The 26,487-nt window shown below is 54.4% G+C and overlaps 9 protein-coding genes across 9 annotated transcripts; 5 read left to right on the forward strand and 4 right to left on the reverse strand.

Moving 5' to 3' along the window:
• Positions 1 to 524: 524 nt before the first annotated feature.
• PHYSODRAFT_299501 (hypothetical protein) lies at positions 525 to 2,407 on the forward strand (the record flags this gene model as incomplete). Its single annotated transcript, XM_009526393.1, has 2 exons — positions 525 to 1,578; positions 1,629 to 2,407. The coding sequence occupies 2 exons, from the start codon at positions 525 to 527 to the stop codon at positions 2,405 to 2,407; spliced, it is 1,833 nt and encodes a 610-aa protein (XP_009524688.1).
• A 950-nt stretch (positions 2,408 to 3,357) lies between these two features.
• On the forward strand, positions 3,358 to 3,693 carry PHYSODRAFT_494639 (hypothetical protein; the record flags this gene model as incomplete). The annotated part of the gene is made up of 1 exon (XM_009526394.1): positions 3,358 to 3,693. A coding segment is annotated over one exon (336 nt), but the record flags the coding sequence as incomplete, so codon positions are not given.
• A 36-nt stretch (positions 3,694 to 3,729) lies between these two features.
• Positions 3,730 to 5,735, forward strand: PHYSODRAFT_495724 (hypothetical protein; the record flags this gene model as incomplete). The annotated part of the gene is made up of 3 exons (XM_009526395.1): positions 3,730 to 4,764; positions 4,848 to 5,129; positions 5,247 to 5,735. Coding segments are annotated over 3 exons (1,806 nt in total), but the record flags the coding sequence as incomplete, so codon positions are not given.
• Positions 5,736 to 11,343: 5,608 nt separating this feature from the next.
• Positions 11,344 to 11,634, reverse strand: PHYSODRAFT_494460 (hypothetical protein; the record flags this gene model as incomplete). Its single annotated transcript, XM_009526396.1, has 1 exon — positions 11,344 to 11,634. The coding sequence occupies one exon, from the start codon at positions 11,632 to 11,634 to the stop codon at positions 11,344 to 11,346; it is 291 nt and encodes a 96-aa protein (XP_009524691.1).
• A 2,666-nt stretch (positions 11,635 to 14,300) lies between these two features.
• Positions 14,301 to 15,518, reverse strand: PHYSODRAFT_488299 (hypothetical protein; the record flags this gene model as incomplete). The annotated part of the gene is made up of 3 exons (XM_009526397.1): positions 14,301 to 14,570; positions 14,781 to 15,089; positions 15,192 to 15,518. Coding segments are annotated over 3 exons (906 nt in total), but the record flags the coding sequence as incomplete, so codon positions are not given.
• A 2,603-nt stretch (positions 15,519 to 18,121) lies between these two features.
• On the reverse strand, positions 18,122 to 19,004 carry PHYSODRAFT_386784 (hypothetical protein; the record flags this gene model as incomplete). The annotated part of the gene is made up of 2 exons (XM_009526398.1): positions 18,122 to 18,291; positions 18,362 to 19,004. Coding segments are annotated over 2 exons (813 nt in total), but the record flags the coding sequence as incomplete, so codon positions are not given.
• Positions 19,005 to 20,294: 1,290 nt separating this feature from the next.
• On the forward strand, positions 20,295 to 21,063 carry PHYSODRAFT_329860 (hypothetical protein; the record flags this gene model as incomplete). The annotated part of the gene is made up of 2 exons (XM_009526399.1): positions 20,295 to 20,902; positions 20,943 to 21,063. 2 exons carry the CDS (start codon positions 20,295 to 20,297, stop codon positions 21,061 to 21,063), a joined length of 729 nt encoding a protein of 242 aa, XP_009524694.1.
• An 892-nt stretch (positions 21,064 to 21,955) lies between these two features.
• On the forward strand, positions 21,956 to 22,927 carry PHYSODRAFT_329861 (hypothetical protein; the record flags this gene model as incomplete). The annotated part of the gene is made up of 1 exon (XM_009526400.1): positions 21,956 to 22,927. The coding sequence occupies one exon, from the start codon at positions 21,956 to 21,958 to the stop codon at positions 22,925 to 22,927; it is 972 nt and encodes a 323-aa protein (XP_009524695.1).
• Positions 22,928 to 23,337: 410 nt separating this feature from the next.
• PHYSODRAFT_329862 (hypothetical protein) lies at positions 23,338 to 26,029 on the reverse strand (the record flags this gene model as incomplete). Its single annotated transcript, XM_009526401.1, has 3 exons — positions 23,338 to 23,991; positions 24,049 to 25,799; positions 25,900 to 26,029. 3 exons carry the CDS (start codon positions 26,027 to 26,029, stop codon positions 23,338 to 23,340), a joined length of 2,535 nt encoding a protein of 844 aa, XP_009524696.1.
• Positions 26,030 to 26,487: the final 458 nt, after the last annotated feature.

Raw genomic sequence — 26,487 nt, forward strand, 5'->3', positions numbered from 1 at the left:
CAGCCGAGCTCGGAGATCGTCATCCAGAGGAACGACGATGCGCGGGGGGTCTTCACGGTCGACGCAGTACGTGAGCAACTCGCCGTCCAGCGAGTAGCGGTCAACGCGGGAGCGGCTGCGTGGAGACAGCTTGCGCTTCGCCACGGCACCAGGGTCTCGCAGGAACTGGATCAGCTCCAAGCAGGACGCGTCCTCCTTGTACGCGTCCACGATCAAGTCACGGAGAGGACTGGTCGCTGCAACCTCAACAGCAGCGACGTCTTCGGCAGTGCATACGGCGCACTCGTCGTCGTCCTCGTCGCCAACTGCGTGGCGACCTGACTGCATGTAGTCTGGCCGACGCGATAACGCGTCGACAAGGATTGCCTATTTCCGGAGCCGAGCAGGAGATGCGAAGGTGATAACGGAAATGACCCTTCCCGCACGAGAACGAGCGATGAAACCTCTTCCCGGTCTCCACATACGCACCGCAGCGCTCAGTCCAAGTTTTCCTGCTGCCTGCTCAAGCCGACACAAGCTCACGCATGCCTACGCTTCGCCCTCGCCGTGCCCAACTGTCGCCTCCCAACCCAGGCGACGAGCCGAGTCCGCCACCAACAACGGCGGCTGGAGCTGTATCCAGGTCAACTCACAGCAGTAGGCGTCCATCTGGTACAGAGGCCTCAGCGACAGCTATCGTGCCATCGGCGCCCTCAGCGGGCTCCCGTCAGGTTGCTCGTAGTGACCGTAGCGCCCCCCGTCCCGCACCGAAGCGACGTCAAGCTGCCCCGTCGAGGGCCGCGAAAACTCGGCAGGGCTCCTCGAGTCGAGCGGTCAAACGCGCCAAGACGAGCACAAGGAATAGTGGCGGGAGTACCGATACCCGCCGCACGGAAGGCTTAGAGGACCTCGCGGAAACATCAGAGCAGTCTCCAATCATCGTTGACAATGGCGCAGGAAGTGACTCCGAAACGCCGGTGACAGTGCTTCCCAGTCCGAGCACCTTCGCCATGCAGCCGGACCCGGTGTCACACCTGGCGCAACAATTTGCCGCTCCAGCCAATAGTACGACACCAGGCGCGCCCAATAACAATTATGACGCTCAGTTCCGAGCTCAATTCGACCAGCTCAACACGCTGGCCTCGACGGTCAATAGTCTGGCAAGTCAATCAGGCATCCAACTCACATCTGAAGGCGGGTCGCTGCACCTACAAAATCCTCCGCCGGTGTTGACGACCCAACGAGGTGCGTTCCGGGCATCACCGTTCAACTCGCCGTCTCCATCGTTTGGATCTACCTCCCTTGTCGAAGCTGGCGGTAGTCATCCTAGTACGCTGTTAGCAGCATCGCCACCAAGTAACCTCGTGGGGGTAACCAGTCAAGCGTTCCCGTACCCCTCGACTCGCATCAAGCACAACTTCTACCCTCCACCCCAAGACGCCCTCGCAGCCTTCAGGGTGTTTCGTGATCTACATTCTGCTGATGGTCTGTATCGCTCACCGCATGCATTTGCCTTGTTTTTGCTTGCAAGGCTGCGGGGCCGCATTGACGTTAACGAGACTTTGGTCATGGCCATCTTCGGGATACGCTTGGGGAGACGTGAGCATCCGTGAGAAGCTTTATGGAGAAACAGCGTCATTCGGTGCTAGCCACCGCTTCGGATAACAAAGTGGTTACGTTCAAGTTTCAAGCTGGACTCGAACTACCAAGCGCATCCAACAAGCCGTGTGCATCAATGCTGGAGTTGACCCAAGCCGTGAATGGCCTTTGCAATTTCGCATCCACGTTCTGGTTCGAACTCGGTCAACATCTCGCGTCGGCCCTCCGAACTTTTGCTTTCGAGCGCCTTCGTATCGACCCCGACCCCCCATGTCCGATTCTTCAGCTCACCCTGAATTACATTGATTTATGGCTGGGTAATGCCCTCGATGCCCTCGCTAGCGAGTCATCAACGTGGTGGAGAGACTATGTTTCGGGAGTCCGTGCAATTTCGGTTGATTCTCCGCAGTGGTTGGCCGACCTCGTGAACATATCGGAGCAGTACCGCAAGCACCAAGACCGCTCCCGACCGCAGCGGGCACCACCTGTGGCTCCGAACGTCCGCCACGGCCAGCGGCTAGGCCAACGCCAAGTCCAAGTCGCACTAGCCCAGCCTCGCAATGCCACGCAGTCCCATACAACGCTGTCGGCAAAGCTACCCCCTCACCTAGCTACGCTCCTCCCACGGAATGAACGCAATGAACAACCATGCCTTCGCCACTTCTCTGGCAACGGTTGTTCTGGCGGGAAGCAACGATGTACACTTGCGAATTGCGTCCACGAGTGGCCAACACCACTTCCTGCTGAGCTCATCGCATGGGCAAAGCTCAATGTCGGCCGTCCACGCGCCGCTCGACGAGACCCGACAACGAACGACAACCAGCAATGACGGTATCAGGAGGACGGTGCTTCGGACGAGGATTCTCAGTTTAATACATCGGGAGATTTGCACTCAACTAGCACCCTTCCTCCTAATCGCGCCTTACCAGCTCACGGTTTTGTTGCCGCCGTTGCCACACGCCAACATCATCACCAAACCACGCGTCTCAAGACTTGTGGTATCGCAAAGCTACATGCCTTGGACGCAAGGATTGGTCGTACTGCCGAATTCGAGAAGGGCTCCCGGTTCTCACCGCCGACCGCTAAGCCGGTGAGAACACAGTTCATCAAAATGAATTCAAATGCCGAGAACTTACTACTGTCGCCGGGGTCGGTCAGGCATCCCTTCCGAACATCCCAGTTACGCAGCGCACGGGAATCCTAGGTGCGAGTCACCACTACAAACCAACCACGCCTCATCTGTTTCCAGCTCCATCGGCAAATGCACTCAAGGAGCTCCAAGATAACTACAACGACCGGCTTCGTGCGTGGTCATCCCGCCGTACTCGAACGCTAACGAAGGTCTTTGCATCAGCCGGTTTAACGTTTCCCCCTCGGCAACCTGACGCAGTTCCGCTGGATGGTAAATCTTCCCTGAACACAGCTCTGCAAACTGTAGTTTCAGAATTTATACGGCGCACCCGCATGGACCTACCGTAATTTGTGGAGCTTTGGCGTGGCCAAACGAAGCACGATTATCGACCCAACAAGGCCATTGATCCCGATGTGATAGCTCAATTCTACTCATCGTATCAGCATCTTAGCCATCTCCAACGGACAGCTGCAGAAGGAGTTCGGGTAACAATCCGCGAGGACGCCAAAATCCCGATAGGCCCCGCCGGCCAAGCAACCACGCATCAGCCTCCAAGTATCTCGACGTACTATTATCAAACGTGCGCCAAGAACAAGAAGCGGGTAGTAGATGCTGACATCCTCGAGATTTGGACCGATGTGCTTCTCAGCCCGTTTGGCGTGGTTGCCAAGGGAGACAAAGATCCCGCGCTAGTTGGCCGCACTATCCACGATTTGTCTCAACCTGAGGGCGCTTCGATCAATGATATCACCGTGAAGGACGAAACACCCACTCCGACCTACGAACCGTGTACTTCAGTGGCCAGCGAGCTACTACGGACGTCGCTTAAGTCTACTGCAGCGATACCAGCAAAGCTCATGGGCGGGGATGTCGCGTCAGCCTTTCGCAATGTTGCAATCCATAGTGAGAGTGTCCGGCTATTTGGTGGCTATAATTCTGAAGTCAACGCTGTGATTATCGATCTCTTTGCTCCCTTTGGCTAGACCTTATCGCCTGCAGAATACGAAGTGTTTGGCAGCGCAATCTCTCACATTCACGCCTCAACAATCTGTACGCGTACACAGGAGCCGTTCTACAGCTATCATTGGGTGGATGACCACATTAGCGTGGTGCGCGCTTTTCCAGGTGTATGTGAGGAATCTGAACGATCGCTTCGCCTGGCAATGGCAATTGTTTTTGGTCCATCGGCAATCAACGAGACCAAATTGACAGGCTGGCACCAGCGGCTCAAAGTCCTAGGACTAGAGTTCGATTCTGGTACCCGCACAGTCTCCATGCCTTACTCGAAGATCACCAAAGCTCGTCAAAAGGTGCACGCGACCATGAACGCTACTGCTATCACACGTACGGAGTATCGTTCATTGCTGGGCTCTCTACGGCATGTAGCCACATGCGTTCGACCGGCTCGCACTTTTCTACAACGGCTTCGGGCGGCGGAGGTTGGACATCCCCGATCACACCGCGTTCCCGTTACAAGTCAAGTGATCGACGCCTTGATGTGGTGGGAATTGATTTTGCAGTCAGCCAGCTTGAACGGAGTGCCTCTTCAGTATTTCACCGACTCACAGGTACCGGACTGTACCGTATATGTCGACGCCTCAAACTACGGTCTGGCCGCTATCGACGTCTCGCGCTGTAAATATTTGACTTACGCGTTCACAGCGGAAGAACAAGATCTAATATCTCGATTCCAAGACGGAGATCCCAACGGGTTTGATATTAACTTTCGAGAACTGCTCAACCTCGCGTTCGCATTGTTTGCATGGGGCTCAGAATGGTCACACCCGCGGTCCTGTATACCTACGCACGTGCGCTTCCGAATCGATAATACTTCCGCAGTGGCTTGGCAATCAAGGTTTTCGAGTCGCAACCCACGGGCGCGGACGATATTGCGGCTCCTCGCACTCTGGGAAGTCACGTACAACCTCCACTTCTCCTCACAGCACGTCGCAGGCCGATCGATCAAGTTAGCGGACATGGGGTCCCGCATCACGCAAGATCCTGCGGTGGCTAACAGTTTCAGAAAACTAACTTCGTCTTGGACTGCAACACAGGTGCCAATCAACTCAGCGACGTTCAACAGCATTTGGCTCAGCATCTCCGCGAAAACTCATTTGCGCCCCCCACCTTAGCCAAGTACCGACGAGCTTTCGCAGAATGGACGGAATTGTGCGCTACGATTGGCATCGACCCTTACTGCGGCAGCGTTGGCCAGCAAACTTTCATCGACACCATTACACGATTTATTTTTCAAGCGTACGAACGCGGCTTACGCAGCAGCTCAATTTCGGGACTACTGCACGGCGTTCAACATTTTCTGAGTGCGGCCGGTGCTCCATCCGTATTCGGCCATGCTCAGATCCGCATGCTACTCAAGGGCATCCGTCGTCTTGATTCCCTTCCCAGCAGCAAAGCTCCAGTCACGCTCGACCTCCTGGAATCGTGCTACATGGCGCTAAATCAGACGTCTCCCCATGACCGCATGCTCTGGGGAGTCCTGTGCACGTCCTTCTTCTTCCTGCAGAGACGGTCGGAGATCGCGTCAAGCGGCAAGGCATTTCAGTGGTTCGCTCTCCGAGACGAAGATGTTGCCATCTTAGACGGCCAAGGCAATCCAACCATTCGACCAGACCAATCCGACAAGGTAGCAATCCGACTACGCGGCTCCAAGGCCAATCAGCACGGAAGCCCGACCAACCGGATACTCGCGAGATCAGGCCACCCGTATATCTGCCCCGTATTTGGCGCCCTGTGTTTGAAGCACTTCCGAGGACCTGCCCAGCCATCGACGCCCATAGCCCTCTTCGTGACCCCAGACGGTCAGCAGCACACAGTTTCGGCAGCCAGAATCAAGTTTGCGCTTCAGCATGCTGCCCACAGACTGGGCCTCCAGAGCAAGGACTACACCTCACACTCGCTACGAGCTGGCGGTGCGACTCAGATGTATCGACGCGGTATCAGCGCCCTCACTATCAGTTCCACGGACACTGGGTATCGGACGCGTTCAAGGTTTACAGAAGACTGAACGACGACGTCGCCACAACGATTGCCAGCACCATGACCAGCGGCTCGCAACATTGACGATGTATCGGGTGACACGCAGTGCAAGAAGCCCAATTGGGGGTTCCGCTATAGCGGGACCTTCTATTGCACTTGCCTGTCACTCAATACAGCTAATATGTTTGCCTCCATGCTTGTCGAGCAAAGTGTGGAGTGCGGGAAGTTGGTCTTGCCCGGCTTGTAGTGCACAACGAAGTTGTACTCGGAGAACAGGGACAACCAGCGCGCCATGCGCTGGGACAAGTGGGGGCTCTTCGTCGCTGTCCTCAACGACGCGTGATGGTGTAGATCGCGAAGGTCTGCTCGCCGAGGAGATACACGCGGAACTTGATGAGGGCGTAGGGCATGGCCAGCAGCTTCTTATCATGGACCGGATAATTCCGTTCCGCCGGCTTCAGCTGACGCGACTGGTAGCTAATGACCCGCTCGCGTCCTTCGTCATCGAACTGCATCAAGGCGCATCCGACCGCGAAGTCGCTCGCGTCGCACTCGACGTGGAAGGGCTTCGAGTGGTCTGGGAGAAAGAGCACGGGCGCGGTCGACAAGCTCGACTTCACCGCGTCGAAGGCAGCTTGGCGCTCGGGACGCCACGACCACGTGACGTCTGCCTTGAGTAGTTGAGATAGCGGGCGGGTCGTCGAAGCGAAGTTCTTCGAGTAATGGTGAAGATACGTGGCGAGCCCCAGCCACTGTCGGAGCTGCTTCTGATCCTGCGGCGTCGGCCACGCGCAGATGGCCTCGATCTTCTCGGGGTCGGCGCGGACACCGTCCTTGCTGACGTAGCTCCCGAGCACAGGGATCTCGGGAGCGCAGAAGATGCACTTCTTCAAGTTGGCGAACAGCTTGTTCTCCTTCATCACCTCGAGCACCTTGCGTAGGTCTGTCATGCCGTCCTCGGCACGACTGTGAATGAAGATGTCGTCGAAGTAGTTGGGCGCGAAGTCTCGGTACGGCCGAAGCAAGTTGGACACCATCCGGTTGAAGGTAGCGGGGGCGTTCTTGAGCCCCTGCGGCATCACGAGCCATTCCCACAACATCCCGCTGGGCGTGCTGACCGCTGTCAGCGGCACATCGTCTTCGCGCATCAAGATCTGATAGAAGTCATCCATCAGATCAATGGCACTGTACTTCGTGCTGCCAGACATGGTGTCCAGCACCATGTCCTTCCTCGGGATCGTCGTTTGCGCCGGTATGGTGGCCTCGTTGAGCTTGTTGAAGGCGTGGACGATTCTCCAGCCGCCGGTGGCTTTCTTCACGCAGAACGTCGGACTGGAGTGCGGCGACAGACTCTCGCGAACGTGGCCGGCTTGCCGGTGACTCTCGAAGAAGGCGTCAATGGCTTTGATTTGGTCGCGAGGAAGCGGCCACTGCCGCGTCACGCAGTACTTCGCACCGGGCACGAGGTCAATCTCGTGCCGAACACCGCGGTCGGGTGGAAGAACGGCTGGAACTTTGTCCGGGAAAATCTCCATGAACTCGTGCACGAGCGGAGCGACTGGGTTGCCGGCCGCTTCGAGCGCCGGCAACGACTTAGCTGCGTAGCGGGCTTGACGGGCGTTCTTCGGCTCGGCTCCTTTTAGGCGCGTCCTGGCGTCGGAAGCTGGGTCCGACTAGTTTCCACGAGAGCCCAGGCAGCCGAGTGATCTCGGCGGCGTCGACGTCGCGTATACACGGAGCCACCTCCGCGTCGTCCCCCACCAACACTGAGATCACTTCAGCCTCAGCCTCAACCGAGTCCACCGATGGCGTACGAGGACGGCGCGGGTTGCGACGTCCGCGATGGCGAACCGGACGTGGAGTGTTATCCGAAGCTGCCGATGAGAGCCCATGCTCGATCACGGCCGCTGAACTGGGGCGCCGGGATACAACGTCGGCGACTGGACGCGGGTCATTGGACATGATCGCGTCGGCTTCATCAGGGAGCTCCCGCTCGACCACTCGCGGGAACCCATGCTCGACCGCGTGTGGGAGGCCACGCTCAACCACATCTTCTCGCTCTTCAACGTTGGAGAGCTGCTGCTCGTCCTGACGTGGCTCGACCACGTCATTGTCTGCTTCCGAGAACCGCTGCTCATCGGGACGTGGGAACCCATGCTCGACCACGTCAGACACGTTCTGAGGCTCCTGCTCAGGACCGGCGCAGGTTGCGAGTTCGCACGCCGAACACGAAGGGTCATCGCTCGCTTCGTGCGCAGCATGGGTCATGGTGTCGGGGTCCATGACGGCAACATGCGGCCACTGGTTAGGCGTTCCGCACAGGAACGCCAATACTGCATTCGGATCGACGTATCGGGGGCGGACTGTGCCAGTTAGCCAGTTGATCTCAGGCTGGTGGGGAGCGAGCCACGGGATGCCGAAGACACAGTCGAACGAGCCGCTCAGCTCGATCACCAAGAACTCCTCGGAACTGTGGAACCCGTCGAACTCGAACGCGAAGGTCGCCGAGCGCCGCGGCGTCCGCCGCGGCTTCCCCTCAGCGTACTTCACGATCATGTCGCCAGGCCCGTCGCGAATGTTCATGTCCCCCCGGTAACACCGACAAGTTCTCGGCGCAAACGAAGTTGTTTGTCGCGCCCGAGTCCAGCAGCGCGCGAAGAGGGCGCGTCGCGCCGTCAACGTGGAGGCTGATCACAATCAGTCTCGTGTCACTGCCGGAGGTGGTGGTGGCAAAGAGTTGTGCATGAAGCACGGGAGGGCTAGGAGGAGATTTTGCCACCAGAGAACCATCGCTCCTTCCACGACCAGTAGGGCGCCCCGCACCTACTGGTTGTCGCCGTTTTTTGGAGCGGCGACGTCGTTCGCGACCGTGACGTTCGCCTGCATCAGCGCCGGAGCGCGGCAAATAGCCGCGCGATGTCCAGGTTTCCCACAGCGGTAGCAGCGCATCGGGCGGGGACTGCGCGATGGCGAGGCGTTGGCGACCTTGCAGATGACGTCGGCACCCGACGTCCACCGAACTGTTGAATCGCATCCACCTCCATCGGCTCCGGCTCAGCCACCGGAGCCCGAGTCACATCGAAAGACTGCGACGCCGTCACGCTGTAGTCTTCACGGAGCGCAACAGCGAAGGCCTCTTCGAGTGTCGGTGGGGTCTTCCGGGTCAGGTAAAAGCGCTGGTAGCCAGCGCTCATGCCAGAGATGAAGACTTGGACTTGGGTCGCCATGTCTACGGGCGCGACACAAGGTATCGTGCGCGCTGGATGTACTCGAGCATGGACATACGTCCTTGCTTCAACGCCAGGAAGGCGGAGCGCTGAACGCTTTCATCTTGGGGCGGTTCGAACGCGAGCCGCAAGTCCGCCTTCATCGATGCCATGGTCGGGAAGCAGGAAGCGTCGGCCACGAGCTTGCCGAGCGCCCACTCCTTCGCCTTCCCCGCCAGTTTGGACAGGAGAAAGCGCGTGCGCGCGAGCTCGGTAGACAGCTGCCGAGCTTCGATCGCGATGTCCACCTCGCAGAACCAGCGGTTCAGATGAAGGCGGCCCTCGCCTTCACCGCTGTACGTGGAGACATCGAGCTTCACGATGTCGGACTTGTTCTTGGTCTGCGTGGGAGTCGACACTCGCTGACCTCCGTCAGCGAGTTCACGCGCCATGAACTCCTGGGCGGCCAGGCGTTGTTGCTCCTCGGTTCCCGCCGTCAGCAGTGTCTTGATCACAGCGTCACCAGACACCGCTGCGAGGCGGTGTAGCGCCTCCCACTCGATCGCCGACAGGTGAGGAAAGCTGGCGTGCTCCAGTAAAGTGGCAGTCGCCCGGGACGCGTCAGGCATCAACGTGTCGTTCATGTTCATCCCGATCTGGGGCGTTGGACGGACTAGCGAAGTGCTACCAGGTGTAACGGGCTAACCGCAGCCCGTTACGTGCTTACACGAGCAGAGGAAGTAATAGGCAAATTGAACTCTGATTGATTGATTGACACGGCGAAACCGTGCCCACTTAAACCTATGCTGAGTGTTGATTGGCTATCGTGTGAGCACGAAGGCGACTGTGTGACGAGAGCATCATGATATTTTATATAAGAACACGAACAGTTATTATATGTTAAGTCGGGGAAAAGCGAATTCCACATTTTGATTGTCGCTGGGGCATATACATGTAGCCCAATACAAAATGTAAATGTATACCTACAAACTGAATAACAGAGAACTATGGTAGGATGATAAACTGAGCAACAAATATGTACATTTACGTGAGCACACTAAAGACAGCAACACCAGATCGATCTACCCTGCCATGATATATTGTTAATGTTTATTTCTACTACATTCACAATAAACACGGATTGTTATATATGCACCGTGCGAGTACTTTGCAGTTCGAGTTAAATAGTTGGTACAAGTTGGACACGGCTTTCCCACCGTACAATAGAGACTATTTTACCCTGCAACATCCATCTACTCATAGTAACGCTGGCATGGGAATAGATATTTTGGCTGATACCTTCCACGGAACCATACTAAGGATACACTAAACATAAAAACACTTTTTTACACGCACACAATCAGAAATAAATGTCATTTGAGCTGATAAAAGCCAACCAGAGCGAAGCGGAGGTGGGCGGTCCTATCTACTGCAACCAACCACAAAACTACCGCCGCGTAGCGGCGGCGCTCGGCTTCTTCTACAACAACTAATAGAGAAATTTGCCCGTCTGCGTGTCAGTCCGTGTGAAGCCCGTTGTCCACTTTATAGGTGGTCCACATAATCGTACATTGACAGCCTTGGACGCCGAAGGCGGCCCCATTACAAGCTGCCGAGCGCAGCGAAGGCGGCACTCGCGTACGTTCTAGCGGGCCGCAGGGCCCGCCCCACAACTATGTACTAATAACACGGCGAGTAGTGCAGCGAGCCGACGAGGCGAGCGGAACGGGGGCGATTACCCCCCCCCCCCCCCCCGTGACGCATGGGCTAATATAATGCTTTTCGGAACACCTGCTATTAATTAAAATGGGCCCACCGCGTAGTAGCAGCGATAGCAGAGTCCGCTTAAACATATGATAGGACTGCGAGTACTTCTCTGGCATCGACAATTCAATTTAACCTCAGTTTTTGCGATCCCACCTGATTGGTTAAATATATGATTTCAACCATATGATTGGGTATAAAGTTTGATTAGAGAGCAAGCTCACGAAATTGCTTAGAAAAACCTCAAAATCTAGACGAATGCCACGCCTTCCGCACGCGTCCTACGACAGCGAAAATGCACAGCACTGTTTCGACAGTTAACCAACCCTTCCCATGATACCATTTTGGTGTAATATCGCCATACATTGTAGCCACTTCGCAAAAAAAAACTAATGTTACCCAAAATCGGGCTTACAAAATTTGTTCTGTTTCCCATATTCCTGCTGTTTTTGAGCAGCCAATAGTATAACGCGAAACCACCAAATCTCAGCTTTCTTTTGAGCTATTTTCTGTCTCCGACATATTTTTTTTTGATTTTTTTAGAGCTGAAAAATAGAAATGTTGATTTTTAGGTGGGCCAGAGAAGTAGTGCCTGGGGCGGACCCAGAACCAAAATCTGAGGGGGGGGGGGCGGGCCAAAAACAGGGGGGTAAGTCTATATGCGGCTCAAAAATAGGGGAGTACGTCGATCAGATAGCTCAGAAATAGGGGGATAAGTGTGATGTCTATGACCAGCTTCGTCAGCTCGTAGAAAAACGTGCCCATAGCGGCCGCATCGACCTCATTGCGAGCGCGCGAAAGCGGCTCCGACGCACGCGAAGACAGCTCGGGATGGCGGTCGACGAAGCGGTTGTACCAGCCAGTAGTAAGGTCCTTGACGGAGCGCAGATTCCCGTGGATCTCGTTAGCAGCCTCGAGAACTTCCCATGGCCACACGGGGACCAGACGACGCTGCATTGCATCGATCCATGTCACTAGATCGGCTTCACACCCGGGAGGCAGTAGGGGGGGGGCAGGTCCGGGCCGTTGGCGCTCAAAAGGTCGAACTTCGATGCGCGCGGCGACTTTGCGCTTTAGTGTTGACAACGACACTGGTGACGAGTCGGCCACGGCTGCGAGCATCTCTCCTGCGTGGACGCGGTCGATAGCTTCTTCTAGCTGCTTGTCTGTGAAGGCCGCCTTCATCTTACGCTCGACTCGAGGGGGCTGGATATCTGACGGGATCAGCGTAAGGAAAAGTGAGGGCCAAGATCTGGTTAAAAACTATTGAGCCAATCAGAGCAATATTAGTCCAAATAAGAAGATTGGATTGGATAATAGTCGCTTTAGTCCATGAACTGGTCAGAGGTTATGAATTGGTAAACCACGTTAGAAGGCGATAGCACCGACGTAATAAGCGATAGCAGTGCGAACATGTAGCGAGAGGTACAGTAGCTGAAGACGATTGAATAATAGTTTCAGGTTAGTTTTTGTGTAATACTTAAGTACTTTAGGGACGGATATATTATAGCTGCAGCGGTGCTGAGTGCTCATCTATAAAAGCATATAGCTACATTGGCTTAAACGTGTGGCATGTATCTGTAACTTATAGTATTTAGCGGTAAGATAATGGGTTCTGGGGATAGTAGATGCCTAGACATGCATTGGAGTGGAGATTTTATTGTAGTTCATACTGGCATTCCATTGACGCGTTTCCCCACACTCTAACAATACGGATGAGCCGTGCAATACCTGTATATTAACGAATTAGCATTGCATGCTATATGAATTTTGAACGCGACGGCGATACTTTCGCTACTCAACTATAGGTAGTACGCAAAAGTGTTAATGTGCATTACGTAGTAGAGTAATTTACTGATACGCACGTCTTAGCTCATTAAAAATGAGATTGGAAGCGGGATACGTCGAAATTAACGCAGCCCACAGCTCATTACATTCTTAGGGCCGTAGAAAATGCTGAAACGATGCAGCACGATATATACACTTTTTTTTAAGAAAACTAACTCGAAACGTAATGCTGAGAACATGAATAGCGAAGCCATCACTTTGGACTTATCGCCTGATCACAGAATGTAAATGCTATAGCCTACCAACCGTAAAGAGAAAGAAACTATAGTTATGCGATAACATGATAAAATAACAGGTATACAGACTTCAAAGTGAGCACACTGTAGATAGCAACACTGTATTGATCTACCCCACCACGACATGTAGCTCATGCCAAAGTTTAATTCTACCACATGTACAACACACAGATTACTTAAGGTATGTACTCCGCGGGGACTTTGTAATCGGATTAAGTAGTTGCACCTGTTTGGACCCGGTTTACAACAGGGTACCGTACGATAGATCGAATGTTTTACCTTACTACACCATTTTTCAGGCAAAATGGTCGCTTTCTCAACCAAAGTGGTGCGAGAAGGTCTCGCGCAACATAATACTGCGACGAAAAAGGGCATTTTTCAACCAAAGTGGTTTACAGCTGTTTATTTCTCAAGCAAAATGGTTTGCCCAACCATATGCGGCTAAAACAGACCATGGTTGGGAAACCAACCAGTCTGCCTGGGAAATGGTGTACATTCATCTACTCTGACGTAGGGATTAAGCTGATTTCAGTCACGTCACACTACTCAACGTAAATAAACATTTGTTTTTACGTGCCCACAAGCAAAATTTAATAACCTTTAAACTAAATAAAAGCCCACCGGAGCGAAGCGGAGGTGGACGGCCCTTACTACTACAACTAACCACAAAACTACCGCCGCGTAGCGGCGGCGCTCGGCTAGTCCTCAACATCAGAAAGAGCAACGCGCTGTCCGGGATATTTATCAAAACCCCAAACAAACAGGTCAAAACCCCACACAATAAGGATAAGGTGCATTCATTGGCTAAAACACTTCATTCAGGTTGTGCTGAGGCATCGTGTGTGTGACAGAGTGCTACGTCCTGCGGGTGCTTCGCCCTGTGAGTGCTGAAGTGTAGCGCCCTGTGTGTTGCGAGCGCTGCGTCCATCGAGTGCTGGAGAGCTGGACGGCTGCATCCCGTGAGTGGTGGAGAGCAGCGACGTGCGAGTGGTGATATGCAGCATCCTGCGAGAGATGAAGTGCAGTGCCTGTGCATCGTAGAGTGCAGCGTCTTGCGAGTGGTGCAACGTCCTGTGAGTGGTGGAGTGCAGCGTCCGGAGCGTCCACTGTGACACAAGCGTCGCTTCATGTGTGCGTGCGAGTGCTGCGTCCTGTGGATGACCATATACAGTCTTGTGTGTGTGCTAAAGTTGTATTATCGCTGACCGTGCAGCATTATCAGCACCCGTAGCGATCCTACCGCAACGAGATGAAGGCGCCACTGTCCCGAGACTTTGAGGAACACGTCGAGTGCACTGGATGACGGCCTACAGAAGCACCGCGTGGTGGTGAAGGCAGAGAGGTAACGATGGTTCGCTATGCACAATGACTAACTGTTGCTGTTTGGTTTTCGCTGTCACATGATACAATTGCAGTGCGATCGAATAAAAGGAGAAGCGAAGAGAAATTGTCAATGCTATGCAATAGATTTTCGCGTCAATAATACAAACGTGTAAGTGATCTAAGATGAGTTCAGGGTGCAATTATACTAAGCTTACGCTATAAAATGCAGCTGCAGTAAAGGTGGTCGATCTCTAGCTCGACAAACGGACTCCGCCCGACAGTGTACACCCCCGGAGAAATTGGAATTCCGTCCAGCTCTACGCCCACGTTAATCCCGGGGGAAGTAACTGCGTTGTGTCCAGTCTGGTTGGAGGTAGTGCAGTGATATGGTCGTCGTTTCTTTGGTATAGCTCCGGTTAGTAGACTTCCGAAGGCGTTCATAACCTCGTCATGAACACGATCTTCTTCTTGAACTGAAGGTTGCTCCTCCTCACGCTCCTCCGAGGGAAGATCACTGCGCTGCTGCTTCTTTGAAGTCTGCCGCTCGCCCTTACTTCGCTGACGCTTGTTCTGCCCCGATCGATCCTTCTTCTTTTTGGTGGACGCTTTTGTTTGGCCGGCCTGGCGATATTGGAGAGGATCTTTTGTGTCATCTAGAGTCACCAAGTCTACCACAAGTGGCAGCGTAATCGTTACGTCCTCAAATGCACGAGAGAAGGAGGGTGTGAGGTAAGCTGGGTGAAAAAGATCCTCCAGGGTTGCTTTTGTAATCGGATGATCTCGGCGGCGTTTGAACAGTACAGCGAGTATACGACGACAGGGGATTTGGCATTGCTCACGGATGTGGCATCGCCTGCAAGTGCCCTCAGCCAGATTGACCTCGTGTCGCCGCGTGTAAGCGTTGTTCTTGGCATCCAACTTGCTCTCATCGACGTAGAAACTTGAGTTTGAACTTTCTAGTACCGACATTTTGGCCACAGATCTAACCTCTTCGTCGATAGCAGTCTTTCCACGAGGGGTCAAATTGAACGGTACATCAAGCCATTCTTTGGCTGTTTTAGCGTTTTGTCGACAGACCTTCATGCAACATTCGCAGCAACGAAGTACGGCAGAGGGAGCTCCTTCGATCCGAGCATTGTTCCATTGCAGCGCGTTATTTTCTCCCTCGTTCGCGCTGGTAGTTCTTGTACCGTACAAAGGCAAAGGGTCCCCGTAAGAGGGTACGCCCAGCCATCTCTCTCGAATTGCTGCAGCCTCCGCATCTGAGTGCACGTAGTTTCCGAATCGCGTCCATGCTGTCGGGTGGATACTTTCCAGGTAGTCAGCAACACTTTCTTCCCTGTCGGTTCCAGGATGGAGGTGGGTTGGATATTGTTCACGAATTTCAGCAAGGGTACGATCGTATCCAGCAAGACTGCTACACGCTTGTAACTTGTAGATCAGTGGACACCCCTCGCAGATCGAAGGCTCGACCGACTTAAACCTGTCTATAGTGTTAAACTCGATGTGAAGCGAGCAAAACTTTAAATGAACAGGAATTCCAAGTCTTCACAAGAGTTGTTGAGCCTCCAGTCATAGTCACCAACAATATAACATTATATACCAAATGTACCATGCCAAGTTAGAATCAGGAAATAAAATACGTGTATAGAGTCATAGACAAAAAAAATAAGAAGCTGGTACTTACATCACCCTGGCTCAGAGGTACGCGTAGGGTAGGACCGAACAAAAGGCAATGCACAATGATGAGAGCCCATATAAAGTTTGACTAAGAGGGAGGAGACATAGCTCATTTCCCGCAACAAAACCCCTCGAACCTTCGTGCATTGACACCGTGGCTGGCCATAAACTGTCTGTTGTGCCGATGCTTTCTCAAAACGCAATATATCCAGCACAGCAAACCGTGAGCTTCCGCGCAGCATAGTGTCAAACGCTACCGCACTTTGCATGCTAGCATCTATGAACTGCCGCAACCTCGTCTTGCACATTCCAAGAGTCACCGTTCGTTCTTATACTGCTGATGGAGGTCAACCCGCGCATTGCCGCACGTAGCTGGTCCGGCCGGGTGTGGGCAAACTGACTGGTCGTCATGGTCTAGCCCGACGGGGGCGGTCATTAGCCGTCGCCGAGGGAGTCTTGCTCCGAAGCGCCTGAATTCGTAGCATCATCATCGCGCGTCCAACAAAATCAAAATTGTTGCGGGGTACGTGGGTACGTGGGTACGAGGACGGGTTGGGGGGGGTTACATGACACACATAGTCTGTCATTTGCGGTCGCCTCATGTGGCGAAGCGGCTCCGCGAAATTCGAAGATCGAACTACGTGTTTAGGAAGACCTCAAAATTGTTTGTGCGAACGAACGGCGTGCAGCCAACGCAGATGCGGCACTGCCTTCTCCTTCACGGAGTTGTTATCGTAGGCTAGCTTTGCATGTTTTTACGTCTTTCGTGGCACACGGGTGCTTCGAGTTGTTGAAACAGAGATTTCCAATAGTAGGCGGCCAGGCTCTGACAGGGCGCGCCGCAGGCTAGGGTGCTGCGCCATCGGTAGTTCGTGTTTTCCTCGAGCACAAGCAACTCGTTGTATGAGTTGGTAGCGGAACGAAGTAGCATCTACTCGGTGGGTTGAAAGTTCGAGTCGAGGATGGCAGCCGACATGCGAGCGACACTGGTACAGCTTTCCCAACACAAAGAGAGATAGGTATCGAGTGTGATACGTGTAGACGAAAATGTTGAAGCTGTGAAGAGCTTGTTCAGCGTCACATAACGTGTCGTAATATGCGATGTGGTGTACGTGAGCTTGGCAACGACAGGTAAAAGGACGGGTAGAGCAGTATCGTCGGCATCAACTCCGAACTAGAGGTAGAAATCTAATTCTTTGCCAGTTTCGGGCCCGGCGAAGCCGACGGCGGCATGAAAGTTGCTGGTGTTGGGGGAGGTGGCGCGCTGAGAGGGACGGCATCTCAGGTAAGGGGCGGGTAGTACTCATCACTGCTCCTACTTGCTGGCACGGTCTCCACGCTCTCAGCGCTGCTGTCGGTTCCATCATCGGTTCTGTTACTCTCGTCTGAGTACTCCAGCACTTCGGTAGTGTCGCTGTCGTCGATCGACGATTCGAGATCGGGTACCTTAGTTGTCGGCAAGTTCGGATGTGTGTTGAGGTTAGAAGCGCAACGTGGGAGACCGCACGTGATGTCCGGGGCGATCTGGCCCTCTAACTGTTCCTAAGCACCTACAAATAAAATGACACTGCCTTGATTCAGGTTGTTATTGCAAGGTGTTTTTTTCTTAATTCTTGTTGTAGAATTATCGTTGTAGAAGGTTTGAATGAAGCACAGAAGGTTATCGCACCACCAGCTAGAAGGGCACTAGAACCGCAGCATAATACCTTAGCGAGTTATAACAACATAGTGTCTGTGGATTAACGCAACCGAGTTATGATAACACGGACGTTACTGTCCATAATGCACTTGACTGCATTTTAGCCAATGAATGCACCTTATCCTTATTGTGTGGGGTTTTGATACAGTCAAACCTGTTTATATGAGGCCCTGTTGGTGACCATCTACGACAATGACTCATATAAAATGGACTCAGTTAAAAAAAATATGTGGTGCACGTAAAGAAATCGTGCATAGTTCGCTGCCGCTTTGCCTTCACCGTAGTCTCGAACCAAAGCGGTCACGGTTTGTAAAGTTCTTCGTTCTCTGTCAGTCTGCTCTCCGCATTGCAGCAGAAATGCAGCCAGCTCCATGCAGTATCTCAGAGCAATGGCAGGTTGAACTGCGGGTTCCTGTTCCTCCTCTTCCTCCTGCTCGTCCTGCGAAACTGCATCACTTCCTGCCGCTTCGTCCACTAGCACATCTGGCTCGTGCACAGGAACGTCTTCGTCCACTGCCAGATACTCACTAGCGCTAACAGCGCCCTCCCACCTCGATAGGATCGCCGTTAACTCCTCCATCTCGTCGCTGGATACCTCCTCAATGTAATCCGTGTCAGCACGGGTCCTTCCTAGCATCTTTTCTCCCAAAATGCGAGTCTTGACCCAGCAATTTGTAATTGTCGTTGGCGTCACACCCGCCCAAGCATCAATGGAGAATTGGACAGCTTCCAGTACGTTGAGCTTGCGTGTAATGTTAGTTTCAAGTGCATCCAAACACCACCGCACAAAATACTTTCGGTACCGAGCCTTGAACGACCGGATAATACCTGAATAAAAAAAACACCGTAATAGAGTTGGTTAGTTTAGGCTACACCACAATATACATAAAATATTTACCTGCATCCAGCGGCTGTACGGCGGATGTCATGTTAGGAGGGAGGAAGTGAACAGTCACATGAGTCAGGTTTCGTAGAATCTTGTGGCATGAAGCATTGTCGACTAGAAGTAGGACCTTGCGATTGGCGGCCGCCATTCTCATGTTGAAGAGGTGCAGCCATTCGTCAAAAATGACGGATGTCATCCAGGCGTTCTTGGAGGACTTGTACAATATAGGTTTACCTTTAATCCCCGCTCCCTTTCTAAAGCACCTCGGGTTCTTGGCCGTACCGATGACTATTGGGTCGAGCGTGTCGGAGCCAGTCGCGTTGCAGCAGAAGGCCAAAGTCAAACGTTGCTTCTCCTTTTTCTTGCCCTTGCGAATAGTCGTAGCTAGCGTTCGATTAGGCGCTAAGCGATAGAAAAGCGCCGTTTTGTCGAAGTTGAACACATTCTCGGGTGTAAACTGCGCCACCAACTCTTGTAGCTCTAGCCTCGCATCTCGCACTTCATCAGCTTCTACAGCGCCACCTTCGCCGTGTAGCGTATGGGAGCGGATCCCATTGCGCTTCTTAAAGCTTTGAAGCCAGCCGTTGCTTAGCCGGAGCTGCGTGGCATCGATGCCTAAGCGCTCCGCCAGCTCATGCGCCTTCAGCAGGAGCACGTCGTCCGCCATCGCCGTTTTAGCTTCGTTCTGAAAGAAAAATTCCCTCAGTTCCCGCTCGAACTGAGGGAATTTCACTCGGCGCCGCTTGGTCGCACTCAGGTCGACGTGGCTGAAGTAGGAAGAAGGCAGGTTGCGCAGTCGGGCGAGTGTGGCACGGCTGACCCGGGCCTTGAAAGTTGCGTAGATCCACTCGGCGAGCATGGGGTTGTTCATGCCAGGATTCTGCTTGAGCTTTAGGTGCACTTGGAGCTTTTGTTCTAGCGTCAGACAGGTGCGAGGAGACATGGCGAGCGAAGAAGGCTTGCGGTAGGCGTTGAGTGTTGAGCAGTTGCTTTGAAGAGTGTGTGGCCGTGAGTAGTGTGAATCAAATAAACAGGTGAGACCTAATTTGGTCCCCAAAAATGTGACTCATATACCTTGTATGCATATAAACAGAGTTCATACAAAAACTAAGTGAAATATTTGGTAGCGACAAAGCCTGCATCAAATAAACGGCATGGCTCAAATAGAGAGGATCATTTAAACAGGTTTGACTGTATATGCTGACCTGTTTGTTTGGGGTTTTGATAAATATCCCGCTGTCCGTGCGTAGATCACACTTATTCACTAAGTACGAATTCTACTAATTCTGATTTGCTGCCGAGCGCAGCGAAGGCGGCCCCCGGTCACCTCGTAGTGCGTTGCGGGCCCCCAACAGGGCCCGCCTACACTACATAACTAACCTAGCTCGGGTCCGCCATTACCGTAGTGAAGCGTAGGCAGCCTTCTCCAATGGCGGAGCGAGCACAGCGAGCGAGCGCCAGCACCAACTAACCAAAAACTTCCGAGCGCCTGTGCCAACTATCTAAAATTTACTGCCGCTTAGCGGCAGCAAAAACTACACAAACTTGATATTTGCTAAAATTATTCCTAGATGATCGGTTTACCTTCCTGAGGTCGTGGTGAGGCGGCGGTTTGAGGAGATGCGGTTGCAGAGGTTAATTGGGAGTTCTATTAGGGGGGTGACTTAGGGGGTTCCAGGGGATGTAGTGATACGTGGCTTTTGTAGCGGAATCGCTCCGGGCGAGACTCGAACCCTCAGTGGAACGCTTGATCTTCGTGGGCCTTACCCACAGGGACACTAGGAGCCCCTAATCCGGTGGTCAGCTAAAGATCCATCTTCCGTATCACGCTGCCGGGTATACAATTATATACAGAAGTGTAGCTGCTACACTGTAGTGACAACGCACTATCCAACTTGCCTTGTGCGTATCAAGCGCTCAACTAACCACGGCGCTGTAATCAAGGATGGTCAAGTTCTTCGCGGCAATCGCAACCATCCTGATTGGGGCTGCAACAGCTACGTCTGTACCCGACGGCACATGGCCCGCCAGCTCTGGAGCGGTCAAGTTCACCAAGCCTCGCATCATCAAGGCCGGCGAGGTCTTCGACGGCAAGATGCAGACGTTCGAGCGCTCCGACATCACGTGCACCGACGGTGAGGGCCAGAAGGACTCCGCCGTGTTCCTCGTCGAGGCCGGCGGCACCCTCAAGAACGCCATCATCGGCAAGAACCAGAAGGAGGGCGTCCACTGCGACGACCACGACTGCACCATCGAGAACGTCTGGTGGGACGACGTGTGCGAGGACGCGCTGAGCATCAAGGGCGGCACTGCTTCCAGTGTGACCACCGTGACCAACTGCGGCGCGCGCTACGCCTCGGACAAGGTGGTGCAGCACAACGGCTACGGCACCGTCAAGATCAACGGCTTCTTCGCGCAGGAGTTCGGCAAGCTCTACCGCTCGTGCGGCACGTGCGGAGACATCCCTCGCACTGTGACGGTGGAGAACGTGTACGCCATCGACCCGCTCGTGAGTCTCGTGACGGTGAACAAGAACTACGGCGACAAGGCGACGTTGAAGAACATTTAAGTATGTGAAGACAACCGATGGCAGCAACGACGTGAAGGTGTGTCAATGGTCGCAGGGCAGCAAGACACAGTCGAACCTGGGCGATGGTCCGTCGGGCACGCTCTGCCAGTACTCGAAGAGCGATATCCACATCAACGAGCAGTAGACAGGTTGCTTTCTAGATTTTGGTGTTAGCTTCATATTAGATCGATTTGCGTAGTTCTTTTGCGCTTTTGTCGTAGCTTTGTTTTATTGCCTTTTCAATAGAAATGTCGACCGCTAGTTTTAGGAAAGGGGTGCAAGGAGCATGTTAGGAATACACGGCTTGCGAATCATTCTAGAGGTGTCTGTCTGAAGGACTGCAGTGACTGGTTCATCGCGAATAGTACTCATCTATCAACCCAAATATAATTTATTATATGTCGGATTGAATTATTGCTTATCGTGGATATTATCCTCCCCGGGCCCCGTTTGACGTCCCTTGTCAACCGACTGCCGCTGCCAAATACGAAGCTGCGCGTCGGAAAGCGCGGAAGGAGCGGAAACGTCGACGATCGAGGCTGAGCATCACTCACTCAACCAACAACCAGGAGATGATAACTGGCGGTACTCACAACGAAAGTTATTAATCTGATGGTGAAGCAGTTCAATGATCTCACTTCGCCACAAAAGCTACACATCCACCTTCAGAAAACTTTACACACAACATTTTGAGGCTTCTGCTGCAACATCCACAACGAATGGAGAACGACGCGAGCTCATCTATCCATTTGTTGCCACGGATCGCAGGCATATCGGATTCCTCTACAACGGAGAAGGTCGCCGGAAAAATGGGATCAGATAGTCATCGCTTCCCCAAAAGAAAGTAGCGAACAAATGGGTTTGAGGTAGCGCCTTGAAACCATCCGGCCTCGTCCTTCTACGCTGAAATAAATCCGCTTTGCTGTCCGTCCACAGGTGACTGAAGTGATGATCTTTCGGTGAAGTTGATCGGTAGAGTACCAACCAAGGCTGAAATCAGGAGCCTCACCGCTCACTTTTCAATCCGCCGTCTCGCGATGAAGTTCCTCTCCTCCGTCGTCGCCCTCGCCGCCCTCGCCGCCTTCAGCTGCTTCACCTCTAACTCGGTTGAAGCCCATTCGTGGCTCGTGAAGCCGGTATCCCGGGAGACTGGGCCTCGCACGACCGACGGCACTGTGGGCTGCCCCAATACGACACCCGGCACGGTAACCTCGTTCTCTCCTGGCGAGACCATCGACGTCCGCTACTGGCGCAACAACCACCTCGGCGGATTCATCCGCTGGGCCATCTCGCCGGTGGGCAGCGAGTCCGCCTCCGACTTCGACGACAACGTCTTCTTCTACACGTGCCGCGAGTCTGGACCAGACTGCGTGGCTGCCGATGGCTCGACGAGTCGATATGCTGGAGACAATAGCAACGCCAACTCCATTTCCTGCGGTGACACGATCACTCTGCCCGATTGGCTCGACGAGGGCGACTACGTGCTCCAATGGGTCTGGTTTGCGGTGGGCTCCAGCTACGGCAACATTGGCTGGGCCGAGCCGCAGTTCGTGTCGTGTGCTGACATCACACTAACGTCGACGGGCTCGGGCAGAGAGCCCGAGTGCCCGACCTTCGTGGGGGGAGATCGAGTGACCAAGAACGAGGACTTGGGCAACGACGAGTGCTTCTACTTCTACACCAACTCGATCGAGTCGACGCAGTTCAAGGGGAGCAACGACAACTACGAGCAGTACTATGTCTTCGGCAAACCCTCTTACGTTGAGAACTGCAGTGGGAGTTCCAATGGGGCGGGGAACTCTACGATGGCAACTGAGACTCCGTCCACCACCATTCCAGCTGAAATCCCTCAGACGGACACTCCTACGACTGAGTACCCCACGAACACCCCCTCCACTGAGAACAGTGTGGCGGGTGACGCTAGTGCGCCTCCAACTGAAGACTACCCCGCTGGAACTGTCACGCCTGGAGGCTGCAAGAGCAAGAAGAGCAGATCGGTTCGCAGTTGAGGAAGTGTCGAGTAAGTACGCGTAGAAGCAGCGTAGTTTGTACTTGTCGACGTGTTTGTCATCTCGTATCCTTCCAGCAGTTTTCACACGCACAAAATAAACAATCGGTATCCGTCCGAGTAGTAACCCGTTTGCCAACACCTCCCTTCACTCTACATTCACATCCACAAGTCTGAAGAGTACAGCGATCACGTGCATATTACAAACCCAAATGCCATCGATTCGGAACCGCGGCTGATACCTCGACTCAAAGGGCAACAAAGACAAAAATACTTGGAGTGCCTCCATCACACCAGATTTGAGTTTCATGATCACACATCTATTCGGTCTAACCCCCTCCTAGTGAACTACCCACACACAACAACATTAATACTCTCAGGTGCGCTACGATTCGCACTTCTGCCTACCATTTACTTCTCGTTGATGTGGACGTCACTCTCCGTGTACTGGCAGAGCGTGCCCGACGGTCCGTCGCCCAGGTTGGACGGCGTCTTGCTGCCCTGCGACCACTGGCACACCTTGACGTCGCCCTTGCCGTCTGTCGTCTTGACATAAATGTTCTTGAGCGTGGCCTGGTCGTTGTAGTTCTTGTTCACCGTCACAAGACTCACGAGCGGGTCGATGGCGTACACGTTCTCCACCGTCACAGTGCGAGGGATGTCTCCGCACGTGCCGCACGAGCGGTAGAGCTTGCCGAACTCCTGCGCGAAGAAGCCGTTGATCTTGACGGTGCCGTAGCCGTTGTGCTGCACCACCTTGTCCGAGGCGTAGCGCGCGCCGCAGTTGGTCACGGTGGTCACACTGGAAGCAGTGCCGCCCTTGATGCTCAGCGCGTCCTCGCACACGTCGTCCCACCAGACGTTCTCGATGGTGCAGTCGTGGTCGTCGCAGTGGACGCCCTCCTTCTGGTTCTTGCCGATGATGGCGTTCTTGAGGGTGCCGCCGGCCTCGACGAGGAACACGGCGGAGTCCTTCTGGCCCTCACCGTCGGTGCACGTGATGTCGGAGCGCTCGAACGTCTGCATCTTGCCGTCGAAGACCTCGCCGGCCTTGATGGTGTACGGCTTCGATTACAGAACGGTGCCCGCGCTGGCTGGCCACGTGCCGTCGGGGACGCCCACAGTCGTGTTGGTGGCGGTTTGCTCGGTTGAGTCGCTGCCTGTCGTCTGAGCGGTTGAGCCCGTGCTGGAACTCTGCGTAGGTGAACCGGCATTGGAGTTCTGCGTAGTCGGGTCGGTAGTCGAACCGCTGCTGCTGCTGCTGCTGCTGGGGGCGGTAGCAGCAGAACTGTAGGTGGAAGTGGAACTGGTGCTGCCGCTGGCACTTGGCGCGACGTTCTCCTGTTGGCTCTCTACGCCGCTGTTGCTGGCCGACGAGGTCGAAGCGGAAGCGGAGGTGGTGGACTGCAGCGAGGGCACTTCAACTTGCTGGTTGCTGCTGCCGGAGGAGGACGAGGAATCGCACTCGAGGATCACGTTCGGTGCCTGCGGGGGGTCCAAAGCGCTGCTGGACGCGACGCTAGACAGCTGGGAGGTCTGCTCCGAGGCCTTGCTAGAGCTCGAGTCGCACTCGAGCACGATACCGGTCTGCTGTTGAACCGATTGGGTCAGGTCGCTCTCGCTGCTGGAGGCGACGCTCGACTGCTGGGCGGCAGCTTGTGTCACGTCGTCCGAAGACGAGTACGTCGAGCCGGAGCTTGAGGTCGGGCTCGATCCCGAGGCTGAAGGGAGAGCGGCCGGCTGCTCCGTCGAGTCTTGCTGCTGCTCGGTCTGACTACCAGCGCTGCTAACAACCAACTGCTCCAGGCTGCCGCTCTCCACAGGCGCCACCGTGCCGGGGGCAGACGCCTCGGACGCCTCGGTGGACGAGTTCGACGACGTCTGCGATGACGCCGCGGCTGACGAAGCGAGTGATGAATCGCTGAAGGACGACGACTGCTGTGCGGGCGTCTGCGACGATGAAGCCGAAGCGGAAGCCGACGCCGCGGTCGAAGTCTGCGCCGCCTGGGAAATGTCCTCGTTCACGCGCACGTCGCTCTCCGAGTACTGGCAGAGCGGCGGGGACGGCCCGTGGCCCAGGATGGAGGGCTCGCCGTCGGCGTTGCCCTGCGACCACTGGCAGATTTTGACCGTCTTCTTGCCGCTGGACTTGACCCAGACGTTGCTGAGCGTGGCCTCGTCGTTCCAGTTCTTGTTCACCGTCACGACGGCATTGGTCGGGTTCACGACGTAGACGTTGGCCACGTCCACCTTGCGCTGCTTGTCGCCGCACGTGCCGCACGAGCGGTAGAGCTTGCTGACGTCCTCGCCGTAGAAGCCGTCGATCTTGACGGTGCCGTAGCCGTTGTGCTGGATGACCTTGTCGTCGGCGTAGCGAGCGCCGCCGCCCGTGACCGTCGTGACACTGGAGGCGGTGCCGCCCTTGACGCTCAGCGCGTCCTCACACACGTCGTCCCACCACACGTTCTCAATGACGCAGTCGTGCTTATCGCAGTGAACGCCCTCCATTTGGTTCTTGCCGATGATGACGTTCTTGAGGGTGGATCCAGGCTCGAGCTTGAAGACGGCGGTGGACGCGCCGCTCTCGGTCTGGCCCTCGCACGAGATGTCGGAGCGCTCGTACGTCTGCATCTTGCCGTCGAACACCTCGCCGGCCTTGACGATGTGAGCCTCGGAGAACTGGACGGTGCCCGTGCTGGCGGGCCACGTGCCGTCGGGCAGGGAGGCAGCGCTCGCAGCCGCGATCGCCAGGGCGATGGTCGTCGCAAAGTTCGCGAAGGACTTGACCATTGTGGATTGCAGCAGCAGCAGTGTCTTGGTGAGAGTGGAGCTACTTCTTAGCTGGTGGGGGGAGCTGCTGGACCAGTTGATGCCTGAGAGGCCAATTGATTAATGACCGACCGACTAACTGACGTCGGGCTGCCCGTTAGTTAGTCGGAGGGCAACGACGATCAGAGTGGTGACCGTTTGTACGGTGCTTCGGCATCAGTGACCACGACGGCGAGGACCTGATGGGCCAGTTGTTTTCCTGCAGCCATGCTGCTGTTGGGCTTGCGGGTGAGCCCAGCGGTTCAAATCCGTGGCGATGGATCATGCCTGTCATCGCTGGGGAGTGACAACTTGGCGTTTTTTGCTACTCGCGACTCCTAAGTGGTGCGTGTTTAATAGATTGCACGACTATCTCAATGCAGAAGAGGAACACTGAAGGTCTCGCAAAAGTTTGCAAAGTTTGCTTATAACACGATATGTATACTATTGAGAGGAGAAGGTTTCTAGTCGACGCCGAATCCAAGCACATCGCGCAGCAGCGGCTGGCCTGTTGCGTTCGCAGACTGAAAACGGTCCGACTCCTTCATTCAGCCTGTCACCTTGCAGCATTCCAAGTTTACATGCATTATTGCGACTTGTTTTTCGTATGTTGCTCGGGTCAACCGGTTTCAAGGACGCCATGTCCTGCTGTATTGTGTCTCACTCCACCCCACCTGCCGCTTAAGCGCGGTAACGTTGGTGCTGCACATGTGCATTCAAATGGCAACTTCGGAATTGGTTGCGAGCACGAGT

Source organism: Phytophthora sojae (genome assembly GCF_000149755.1).
Source record: "Phytophthora sojae unplaced genomic scaffold PHYSOscaffold_3, whole genome shotgun sequence".
NCBI classification, from domain to species: Eukaryota; Oomycota; class Peronosporomycetes; order Peronosporales; family Peronosporaceae; genus Phytophthora; species Phytophthora sojae.